This window comes from Corticium candelabrum, chromosome 11 (assembly GCF_963422355.1).
Source record: "Corticium candelabrum chromosome 11, ooCorCand1.1, whole genome shotgun sequence".
Lineage (NCBI taxonomy): Eukaryota > Metazoa > Porifera > Homoscleromorpha > Homosclerophorida > Plakinidae > Corticium > Corticium candelabrum.
In genome coordinates this window covers 4,246,962-4,258,998 of record NC_085095.1, presented here as the reverse complement: position 1 = coordinate 4,258,998, position 12,037 = coordinate 4,246,962, and the positions used below count along the sequence as shown (strand labels likewise).

The 12,037-nt window shown below is 41.5% G+C and overlaps 2 protein-coding genes across 2 annotated transcripts; one reads left to right on the top strand and one right to left on the bottom strand.

The window, feature by feature from the left end:
* Positions 1 to 1,011: 1,011 nt before the first annotated feature.
* LOC134187085 (uncharacterized) lies at positions 1,012 to 4,348 on the bottom strand. The gene is made up of 2 exons (XM_062655205.1): positions 4,144 to 4,348; positions 1,012 to 4,068 (listed from the first exon to the last, which is right to left on the bottom strand). The coding sequence occupies exons 1-2, from the start codon at positions 4,246 to 4,248 to the stop codon at positions 1,963 to 1,965; spliced, it is 2,211 nt and encodes a 736-aa protein (XP_062511189.1). The 5' UTR covers positions 4,249 to 4,348; the 3' UTR covers positions 1,012 to 1,962.
* Positions 4,312 to 5,254, top strand: LOC134187086 (transcription elongation factor, mitochondrial-like). The gene is made up of 3 exons (XM_062655206.1): positions 4,312 to 4,422; positions 4,566 to 4,709; positions 4,765 to 5,254. The coding sequence occupies exons 1-3, from the start codon at positions 4,327 to 4,329 to the stop codon at positions 5,170 to 5,172; spliced, it is 648 nt and encodes a 215-aa protein (XP_062511190.1). The 5' UTR covers positions 4,312 to 4,326; the 3' UTR covers positions 5,173 to 5,254.
* Positions 5,255 to 12,037: the final 6,783 nt, after the last annotated feature.

The following is a 12,037-nucleotide window of genomic DNA, read 5'->3' as shown; positions in this document are numbered from 1 at the left end:
GGAAACGTGCCGTCTCCGCACGTGCACTGGGACCGCCTCGTAGTACCTTCCGAATCCGTTTGGCTTTGGCTTCAGCTAACAACTGAGAGTTTGGCCTCTCAGCGAGTGAATCCAAAAACTCACGGAAGTTTTCCTTGCGCTTTTTTTCGTCTGCCGCCATACTACAATTATATCTCGCGCCAAATTTCACTCAGTGTACCCGCATTTAGATATAGTTTGACCTAAGCGAATGGTCTGGACTGGAGGGTTGACGAATACTTAGCGCATTGGCCATTGGCGAATTGTCTTTCCGGTATACGTATGCGAATTCGTAAATGGTCTAGCCCATTTTCGAACGGTCTCGATTCGCATTTGGTCCGTATCAGCTACACTGTACGAAAGCCTGTTTAGTGCGCGTTAGCCTAATCCGGGTGTGTGGATCGAAGCGATGAGGCTTTAGCCTGAACCCGATCGAAACCACCTCGCGATGTGGATCGGACGGATCGCGATCGAGTTGCAAGTGTGGACAGCGTTGCGGTTGGATCGCGATCCAGTTGACAGTGTGGACAGGTCTCTAGGCGCCACAAGGATTTCACACGATGGTAATCAGCGTCAGTGCACTTAGCATAACCAATTATTGCTAAGCCAATCAGAATTTACAACCAAGATTCGGGTTGTAGGAGCTGATTGGCTTAGAAGGCTATTTCAGTAGAGTTTGCGCGCTCTCTGGTCTCTATACGGTACTGTACGGCTCTGATCTAGGTCGACGTGTATCGTCGTCTGGGAGCATTCGAAATGTAGTCGCTTTGGCTGGCGACTAGGATACCGTTGAACTTCTCGAAGACAAGGCTATTTCTTAAAAGCAACTTGTTTTTGCGTGCGAGTTCCCCTTTTGGGTAGAGTTATTGGGATCAATGGTACAATATGCACCCCCAGCTAAATGGGGTGCGTATTCTTCTAGCCTCTATGATACAACGCGCACCCATTTTTACATACCAGCAAAAACAATAGTGATATACAATATATCCTGCACACGCCTACGTTATGAAACATTACACTCTTGTCCGCACGCAGAGTCTAGAGTATGAGAATATTTCTTGTTGTGCAAAGTTTACAGAATTACAAAGTAGCTAGGCTATGCTGGAACGGTTCAACTAAACTACAAACTCTACCTAACTCTACTGAGTCAAGAAGTGAGACAATGCTAGGAATGTCAGTGGTTACTGCGGTATCGGGTATCGCGCTGCTAAGTCAGCAACGTTGTTTTGTAAAGCTTGCTGCCTTGTTTTGCCATACCTCTCCCTCCACATAAACTCGTCGGACTGCTGATCTACCACATAAACCTGAACGGACTACTGATCAACCTGCAATTTGGCGCGACAATCTGCAGAATTGCTTATTATCCCGGATAAGGGTGTATGTTTCATAAAGTAGGCGTGTACGGGATATATTGTATCACTTTTGTTTGCTGGTATGTAAATAGCTTTTAGCTAGGGTGCGCTTTGTATTAGAGGCTAGAAGAATACGCACCCCATTTAGCTGGGGATGCGTATTGTACCATTGATCCGAGTTATTGCTATCCACACTAGACCAGAATGGATCGCGATAGCGAGCGTCGACACTGCAATTTGAAAACGATACCTCCGCCTCATTTCGCTATCACGTGACTGATAACCGATGTGTATGTGTGGTTTCTTTGCTTGTAGAAAGCGTTGATACAGCGACGTAAGATGAGCGAGAACAAAGACGAGTGAGGAGTGCTAGATGTTCCAACTACACGCGTAGCGTACGTGAAGGTAACGCCCACTATTTCTAATTGGATTCAACCGATCGCGATCGGATCGCGACCTCGCGATGTGGATCGGACGGATCGCGATGGAGTTGCAAGTGTGGACAGCGTTGCGGTTGGATCGCGATCCAGTTGCCAGTGTGGACAGGCCTTTAGTCATACAAATACATTTAGTTCATATCATAAGACAAATTCTAACAAGTGATAAATCTGCCACCCTCATGAAATTGACATTTCTCTTGTATTTCACAAGCCACGGCTGTCAGACGATGACAACTGATTGGACTGCCAGAAGAGCATCCAAGTCGATATGTTGTTCCACCTAATCGGTCAATCTCAGACACAAGATCACCCTTGGCAACAATATTGACAGCCGTTGTATCAATTTTTGACCGTAATAATCCAAATTTCTCATGAGAATACAACAGCCCTGGACCATTAATTGAAATTGCTCGGATGTTCAGTGTTGCACCAGAAATCTTCCCCAAGCTGCCACCCAGAGAATGACCAGTTATGATTATTCGGTTCCCATACTCTTCCATCTTGTTTTTTATATGGTCACTAAGTATAGTATGGTAACTGCTAGATCGATGAGCTCGAAATACTCTTTCAACAACAGATGAAAAATAGATAATATCTGCCACTGTTTCCAAAGGTAATAGGGTAGTGATTGGGATAAACAGTGAAAAAAACTGCAGAGTAGCTACTTCTGTGTAAAGATCAGCATCTTGCATAAGGTCTGTCAAATGAGAAAATCGAGTGCCTCTCACACTAATCACTGTCACATTGAGTCTATGGCTATGAAGGACAAGGAATCCAACAAGCTCTCCTGGAGCAGGGGCTCCTATAATTTCCCAGTCCCATATTGGCTGTGGGAAATATTTGGCAATAAATTGGTGAGCTTCAACAGAGCACTCGCCACTGCTGCTCTTTGTATCGTACTCCTTGTATGAGATATCTGCTAAAAGTACCACATCCACTGCTGTTAGCCCAAACCATCTTTGTGAACAGATATCATACAGTGTCAAGTCACCACTGTCTGCATTTCGCCTATTTCTGTTTGGCTCTGAGATATTGGTGACTTTGAAACCATCACATTTTGGCTCTTGGGCCTGTCGAACAAACTCACCAGCAATTGCCATAATTATTATCAACAGAATCATAGTTATAGCAACAACAATACAGCTGTCTGCAACTCTGTTGGGAGTTGGAGGACGAAGACAAAGACACGTTAGTTTCTTTTTGAAACGCTTTATACCATACTTTTCCTGAGGCAGAACAGTTGACTGTGGGTCATTTGATGAGAATATGTTGTAGTAGGTGTATGCTAGACCAAGTATGAGTAGGCAGATTGCACCAAATGTGGTTTCACCTGATGCATTGAGCTCACGAAGAGCAAAGCCAATTACAAATAGAGAAATTACCAAATGACACGAGAAGAATACACCTAAAACATACATGTGCAACTTACGTCTTGGACTCACTGCTGCTTTCTGCACAAAATTAACAATCCCAGCTGTCTGACTCTTGTAGTATTGCATGGCAACAAACACAGCAGTTGTAGGAAATGAAACGTTCCCTCTCCACAGAGCAACACCCTGCATCACCAGTCGTAACAGAATCCAAGCACACCATAAAGTAATACCAATGACAAGACCAATAGTAAAGAACAACTCCAGCAATTGGCTCTGCTGAACCGCTGCAGAAATGATGAGAATAAAGAACACCAGAAAAGCCTTGACAATTCGTATTGCCTTCGAAACAGGGTCAAACTCCCTGTTCTTGTGCTCCATTGCTTTATCTAAACTCTGGTGAATATAAACACACATGAGTCTGGTGGATGGCAACTCTTGATGATCCCACACCTCTAATACCAATGAAAATACGGAGGGAATAAGAGACAAAATCGGATACAGTAGAGCAACAAGAAAAAAGAAGCTGGCCGTATACACAATATCTTCGTTGATTTTCTCGTCCTGTTTAGCAACAGGTACGAACATGCCAATAACAAACTGAACGACAACGTTGACTGAAAGCGCGCACAGCATAGCCGCTGCTTCCAGAATCCAAAACGTCGTGCACAAACGTGAGAACCAATAAGCAAGCCACAGTAATCGGATACCACAGCGCTTGAAAAACAGCGTCAACGCAACTTTCCAATGTTTCTTCAAGAAACGCCCGAGATGTCGCGTATCGTCTGCGATGTCTTGCAACACTCCATCGGGTACGGTTACTTCTTGCACTGCTGCATCGGTCTGCACTCCTTGGTGGACAAGGGAGACTACAACTCGACCGTCTTCCTTGTCGCCAGAATTACGAGGTGTCAACAAGTCAGTCTTAGTGTCAATGAAAGGTTTCCGGGCATGCTCACTCACATTAGGTCCACAAATGTTGCAGATTTGTGTCTCTAGATTGCAATGTTGGCGTTGGCCAGGAAACTTGTCTAGAGGTACAAAAGTCATGTCTTCACCGCGATTCATTTTCAGTCAAGCAGTTGGTCGGCTCACATGTGGGCGGAGCCATTATGTAAGTCTAGCATCCGCCCACGCCTACGTGCAATGCAAAGATGGCTGACTAGAAACGGCCCATATAGGCAGCTGTATGCTGTATCTGGGTGCAAGGTGTACTGTTGTAGAAGAGTGTTTCCTGCTGAGGTGCGTTGTGCGTGCGTGCGTGCGCGCGCGCGCGTGTGTGTGTGTGTGTGTGTGTGTGTGTGTGTGTGTTTGGTTTGGAATTGATCTGACTATGCATAGTCTGGGGTATACTGGTTTGCTGATCACATGTACAACGTTCATAGAATGTCTCGGACATCATCTCTATTGATCTTGGCATAAAGAACCTTGCCTGGGTGCATATCGATAGAAATTTACACATAAAAGACTGGCATTTGAGTGAACTAGGAAAAATGAAACCTTACAAGCCATTTCATCTCTTTCAATTGGCAAGGCATGCACAAGAATTACAGTCAGTATTTTAGTGTAAAATGTATTTGGTAGGTGGAGGAATTTGTGGACCACCTACCGAGCACTGATGCTATTGTCTTGGAACTTCAGTATCATCGTCCCAGCAAACTTGGTGTAGGGATGAATTTACGATGTCTTGAAGCAATGCTATATGGGTATCTTGGTCGGGTTTACCCCGTTTTGTCAATCAGTTCCAGGACGGTGCAGGGTCTGTTTCATTTACCAACAGGAAGGGAGAAGAAAAGAGAATCAACCAGACTTGTACAGGACATGCTAAATGGAGATAAAGTGACTGGCAAGTCATGGCAGGAAACTGATAGGAAACTGTTTGTATCAGAATATCTGTCTGCAATGTTCAGGGAGTCAACAAAAAAGGATGATCTAGCAGACTGTCTTCTGCTAGCATTAGCATTTTTTCACTTAACAAAGAAAGTGACATAAGATCTCATATCATGTACCAGTATAATATCTTTACTATGAGATTGTTATTGGGTAAATCTTTCATATTGGGTAAATCTTTCATTTCTCACACTAACTGATGTGATCTGCTAGTCTCATAAGCCTATAGCCTAGAGGTCCTTAATTGAGCCAGTGTACCAGTACAAACTATATCTGTAAAAACGATCCTACCTGATACTATATTTTTCCACCGGATACGCTATGCTATCCAGGGGTGCTAAAGTATCCTGGCATGTTCTCTAGTCAGATGGACGTTCTTCTCGCAAGGAATGAGATGGAAGCATCTTATGTACTCAGGATGAGTGGATTTCTGTATTGACAAGCAGTTTCCTGTAAGGTTAGTTGCTGTACTAGTGATATCGATGTATACCTGACATTTTGCCGACGTAGTCTAAAACAGAACACTGTTGCTTTCCATCTTTCTTGTCTTTGGTTAGACCATTGAAACACCATGTTGTTGTGCTTGTATGTATGAGGAATTATGTCTGACATGTTGACAAAAACAGTACACAAACATCCAGCCAGCTGGTAGGTCCTACAACAAGTGGCAGAAAGTATAATAATAAGAGCGTGAGAGAAATAATCCATCGTAAATAAGTATATATGGTAAATAAATATATGGTATGTTGAAGTTAAGGGAAGTTATCTCTGGCTTTATGGAAGTACAGTGCTTTTACAAAGTAGTTATGTTGTACAGCCAGACATTGATCTCTGGGATCTTCCCACATGTTAGGTTTGTAGCCTAGGACTTGGGCCCTGTTATATAAAATATATTACAAAATATATACTATATATATAATATATATATTTGTATATAATACAGATAACACATATCCGCCCTATAGGGACGAAGCACAAAGAGTCTAAGTCGCAATATCGCAATAATTAGGTAGATAGTCAACAATCACGAGGTCCAATCTGTCACTAATCATTCGTGAGTTATACTTTATATATATATATATATATATATATATATATATATATATATATATATATATATACAATGTATATTTATATATATATATATATATATATATATATATATATATATTATGTATTTAGTATTATAGCTATACTCTGTCCAAAGGATGAATTGTCACAGGTTTTTTGCAAACGTTGAGAAAAACTTTTTGTAATGAAACTTTTGGAAATTTCACATATTCCAGGCTAGGAGACAAATGAGAAAAGCTACACAAACGTTAAGCTATATGTAAACTGTTATTAGTGCATCCAGTCACACAGATGATTGAAATTAATTGACAAAACTAAGAGTTTTCTTTTGTTCTTTTAGCATGGGTGGCAGTACCCTTGTGTCTGCTTCTTTATTGCTGCTTTAATTTTGCGTCACAGTTGAAATGGTACCACGTGTAGCAGCTATCACATGTACTGGACCATTTCCTCCAATGAAAGATGGTGTTAAAATTCGGCCATCATCTGCCAGTAGTCTGTAGTCTGTACAGATCCACCAGCTGCGTAAAAGGGTTGGCAAGTGGCCAAATAGGCTATCAAATATGTCAACACTGTTTGACCTGTAGCTGGGGAGGATGTGCATTTCTTTCATTGCTAATGGATTTAAATGACACTGCTTGTTACTGGGTTAAACCCAACAGGGGTCATACCTACCAATGGTGAGAACAAACCGTCCACATGAGGAAATTGGGTTTTCAATATATAGATTCCCCTGCTGTAATATGTCGGTCAACCGTTGTTTTTGAACCAGTTCATTTTCATCACTAAGAGAGTTGCAATTGTGGTAGCTACCAGAAGGTAGACTGATTTTCAGTTGTGTTGTCATCTTTGTCTGCAATTAGTATCGGTGCTTCCAGTTTTGACTCCGTTACACTGCTGCATCGTCTTCTGTAGTGACATTTCAGACTGCACCTTTCCCTTTTTGTTTGTAGCTACATCGGGCCTTAATTTGTATAGTTAGTGCTACACTGTCACCCATCAGATTTAACCTTTGTTCACTTCTTGTCTGGGACATCAAAAATCTTGTTAGATGATTTGCAGAAATCATCAAAGCTAGTGGTCGTTTTCTGCAGTTGCATTTACCCGGACATAAATTAATTTTGTACCTATTCTAGCCAAAATGAATGGTTAGTATAGTTCATGTACTAGCTGTATGTAATATATGTATGTATATAATGTATGTATATATGTATGTATGTGTGTATGTATGTATGTATGCATGTATGTATGTATGTATATGGCTCAATTAGTTAGAGTGTGCAGTTGAAGATTGGCAACATCCGGGACCTTCAGGTCAGAGTTTTAGGGCCACATACATAAGTTCCCTTGGGCAAGGAACTAACATACACTTGCCTCTCTCTCCAGAGTGTCAGTTCTGTCTAAGAAGAAGAAGAAGTGACATGTAGACAGTGACTGCTGATAGCATTGTAGCATCATAGCATCATAGCATTGTAGCATTGTAGCATCGCAGCATAGTCTTTGCAGTATCGAACCTGAGCCTTAGGGGCTCTTGTATGTACGTAGATACAAAAAATGTATGTATGTATGTATGTATGTATGTATGTATGTATGTATGTATGTATGTATGTATTGCGAGGCTCGGAGGATGCCACGAGGTTATGGTACAGTGGCTCCCCCAATTTTCCCTATACAGAGTGAATTCCAAGTCATTTTGGAGAACTTTAGCGACAGAAAGGTATATTAACCGACAGGCTACGTAGATTGCGAGCTTACATTGATCGAAATACTAACCATGATCAAGAAGAAGAAATAATGGTTGTCAGTCAGATTGGTTGCTGAAGGCGTGACAGCAGAAGACTTAGTGAAGGCTTTATTTAAGTAACTGCCGGAAGAGTGTATCATGTGCGTGTGTCCGACAATAGCAGAAATGTGGCAGATTACCTTGCTGAATGAAGAAGCCAAAGAAAGGTTGGTACTGACAGGCCTGACAGTGAATAATGTTTGATTGGAAGTAATGCCACTACAAGATCCACCAGCTTTTATCTCAGTCAAAATACCCTTTGAAATGACAGATAATGTCATTATCTTGAGAATAGCAGAAAACGGTCAAGTTGCAAAAATTACAAGGCGTACGTATTCCTTTGCACGTATTCCTTTGCACGACATGTGGAAATGTGAGTGAACGTATACAAAGTACAGAATCCAAGAGGTTATTTCCCAGAGCACATAATTTATGGAAGATGTTGTTATGGAAGAACATGTTAGGGCATGTTTCCACTAACGCCTAAACCGGTTTAACAACTGGTTTAAGCTAAACTAGTTTAAGGTGCAGCTAGTGGAAACACGGCCTTATAGATACGGAAGCACTACTCATATGATAAAGGACTGTCAACTACAAAAATGATAAGAATCCTGAAGACCAGGGTAATGAGAGTGCATGTGACCACGATCTTGACAAAACCATGATGTCAAAATGCAGCAAGAAAACAAAGAAGAAGAGAATGTGAAAGAACAGTAAAGTCAAACAGCAACAGAAACGGAACAATCAGAACAGAATCCTGAAAGTACAAAAGACACCTTGGAACCTCTACAAGAGATGACAGGCTCAACAATGGGAACCACCTATCAATCACAACCAGAAACAAACAACCAAAGCATAAGGGACAAGTCAGTAACAAACACGTTACCAGAAACAAAACAGTGTGCACAATCAAATCCAAGAGAAATCACAGCATATCACAAGCAACAGTCTAAAGGCTGATCTGAGATTGAAGTATTAGACAAGGAAGAAGAGGAAACGGGAAGACTGCATATGACACTTTCAACAAAATTGTAAAACATCGCAATCACCTGTCACCAGACAGAAAAACAGAATCACCATCCAGATCTAGAACACATCTAGACCACCAGTCATCAGCAGAAGAGCAAATGTCAAAAGGGCGCACAAAGCGCTGCTGAGGAAAAACTACATCTTTTTCTTTTATATGGCTAGGGTCTACAGTTGTAACGGAACAGACAGCGTAAATCAAAGATACACATTGAATCCATTGAGTTTAAAAAACCCTATTAACAATTTTTAATGGAAAAAAGTTATTGGAGACTATTTGCAGAAAGACGGAGTTATAACTATGTTAATTTGACAATGGTATTAGTGTATAATTGCAATGTAAACGGTTTATACTGAGTCTTAAGGACTCTTTAGAAAACAGATGCCGCCAGACAGCTTTACAGAGTGGGAGATACACCTGTCATCACAATTCTGTGCTTAAATGCTTCGATCTACCTGTTCTTAGATGAACAGCTACCAAGATCCTGGGTAATCTCTGTTGACCTTCCAGGCTTACCATATGTACTCCCATCTGTTATTTCAAACTCATCTCTTAGCCCTGACATCATCCTATGGTGCCAGAAAATTAAGGAGATTAGTCTTCTGGAATTGACAGTGTGTTTTTGAAGAGAACTTTACCACCCCATCCGAATACAAGAAAAATAATACAGCAATTTGGTATCTGCCTGTAAACAAGCTGGGTGGAGTGCTCAACTTCACACCTTGCAAATTGTGGTTCCTCAATGTCAGCAAGCCTTCATCAAACTTCCTGTTCAGAAAGATGTGCAGAATTTCCATTGGCACATTGCAATCTGGTGTCGAAGAAACTCAGACTGTTGGAGGAACTTAGACCTACTTGTGTACAAGCAGTATTGTGTTTAGTGACCTTTAGTCTTGTGCTGTACTAGTTGTACATAGGCAGGGTCTCAGACACGCCCCTCGGGATGAATAAACCATGTATGAATGTGTGTATGTATGTATGTATGTGTGTGTCGTCTGTAGCTCAGTTGGTTAGAGAGTTGCATTTGGAGAATGGAAACATCTGGAATGTTGCATGAGGTCGTAGCTTCGCGGACGAGTACAGATGTAATTTCCTTGGCCAAGAAATTCACACACAATTGCCTCTCTCGACTCAAGACTATAGATGAGTACCTGGTCTTTGACTGGGGGTGGACTAGACCGCTGGCTTGGCAGAACATCACTCAGTGGACTTGACCATGCATCAAGGGGTTCGTCAGCGTGGCCTAAAACTCTGAGTAGTGCCAGGGTTCCCACTTAGAAATAGGCAGGGGTGCTATCTTCGGAACTTTCCAAAGGGCATATCCATGTATGGCATGTCCATGTATGTATGTATGTATGTATGTAGTCTATGTATGTATGTATGCACTCACTGAATTAAGGCACTTGAATCAGCAAAACTCAGTTCAGCATTGATGTGTCTAGTAGTATCTTGTTTTGTCTGTGATCTTATGTCTAGAAGCATCCTGTTTATCGGTAATCTCAGAGATAGTAGAATCTAGATTGTTCATGATTTCGGGTCTCCTGTATGCCTTGATTTAGTAGAGCCCCATGCTAAAGCTTTGATATATGATTTGTCCTGATTCCACATTGAGCTGGTAGCATGCCTTTGACATGGCCTGGATCACTTCATATGGCCTTTTCCATCATTCTTCTAGCTTTCCTCCCATGTGATGAGAATTCTTCATTGTACAAGCTAGACTTCCCTCAGCATATAGTTCTTCACAAATTAAGAAACACATTTGTTTATTAATATGCTGTGTGGTGGCTTACTGCGTAATAGTGTGTTAAAGTAGTTTATATAGCATATAGCGTTTGTTCATTCAAAATCCATTGGTGTGTTTCAATTATTTGTGTGTGTGTGTGTGTGTGTGTGTGTGTGTGTGTGTGTGTGTGTGTGAGAGAGAGAGAGAGAGAGAGAGAGAGAGGGAGGGAGGGAGGGAGGGAGGGAGGGAGAGGAAGAGAATTTGTCAGTAAGTCTATTAACACTACATATATTTAGCAGTCAGAGAAACAGGTTAGTCTGGTCAGAATTAACACAAACCAACATAAACCTTACAGCTATCAAAATGGCACCGGACATAAAGTAAACACCAGTGACTGGCACAAAGTAAAGGATGTACACTACTAGTCTAAAAATACAGCTGTATCTCTGCTTATCTGTCAACATTTAATGCAATGCTCTGCAGATCAACATGTTGGGATATCCTGCTCATGTCTTGCACAATACAAGAGCTTGTCTTGATGGCCCTCTACTATCCTTCTGCATATGTGCATATTCCTCACCTACCAACAAACAGTATTTGCAATAACACAGTCGCCCTAAAGCATTCGTCTGTTGTACACTTCAGCAAATTCAAAGTTATTTGTATAATACAATTTAGTCAACATTCAGAAAGAAGAAAGTTGTCATTCGATCTTTGCATGCAGAGCCTGTATGCTCATAAGCAAACTGGACCCATACCATATAAGCAATTGAGAGGTGTCATACAGCCTGATTTCATGTCTTTGCCTACTTAATTTCATTTAGGGCGCGTTTCCACTAGTGCCTAAACCGGTTTAACAAGTGGTTTAAGCTAAACTGGTTTAAGAATTCACTTGTTTCCACCTGCACTAAACCAGTTCTATTTTAAACCTAAACCGCTTTCCTAAACCCACTTCAAAGTAGGTTTAGCAAAGTGGTTTAGGTTTAACTGTCACGTGACAGTAGCGCGCTTGTTTAGATGGCTTCTGACAATGCCGTTTTGATGATATTGACTATTTTGCTGGGATAGGAGTGCCTTAAAAGATGTAAGGGTCGTTAACAAGGGGAGAGAAATCAGTAGCTACGGAGAGAGACAAGACGGTGTCTTTGGTCATCGTCATGCAAATTCCTACTAGCAGATGCTGAATCAGTGAAAATCAACAGTTGCTCTGACTCGGCAACAAAGCAGCCCAATACTTCAAAATAAGGCGTTCCTAGACGGTTTGTTTTGCACATCCCGGATGTGCAAGTTCCTAGTGGAAACAGCGCTTTCTCTAACTGGTTTAGTTCTTAAACCCATTTAAGCTAAACTAGTTTAAGGTGCAGCT

What these genes read in the sequence shown, in the direction of transcription:
- LOC134187085 (XM_062655205.1), bottom strand. Translation starts at nt 4,248, where the DNA reads ATGAATCGCGGTGAAGACATGACTTTTGTACCTCTAGACAAGTTTCCT. An exon ending in GCAACATTTGTGGACCTAAT is followed by an intron (nt 4,069 to 4,143) that starts GTGAGTGAGCAT and finishes TCTGGCGACAAG; the next exon opens with GAAGACGGTCGAGTTGTAGT.
- LOC134187086 (XM_062655206.1), top strand. Translation starts at nt 4,327, where the DNA reads ATGCAAAGATGGCTGACTAGAAACGGCCCATATAGGCAGCTGTATGCT. An exon ending in GAAGAGTGTTTCCTGCTGAG is followed by an intron (nt 4,423 to 4,565) that starts GTGCGTTGTGCG and finishes CAACGTTCATAG; the next exon opens with AATGTCTCGGACATCATCTC. An exon ending in CATTTCATCTCTTTCAATTG is followed by an intron (nt 4,710 to 4,764) that starts GCAAGGCATGCA and finishes TGTATTTGGTAG; the next exon opens with GTGGAGGAATTTGTGGACCA.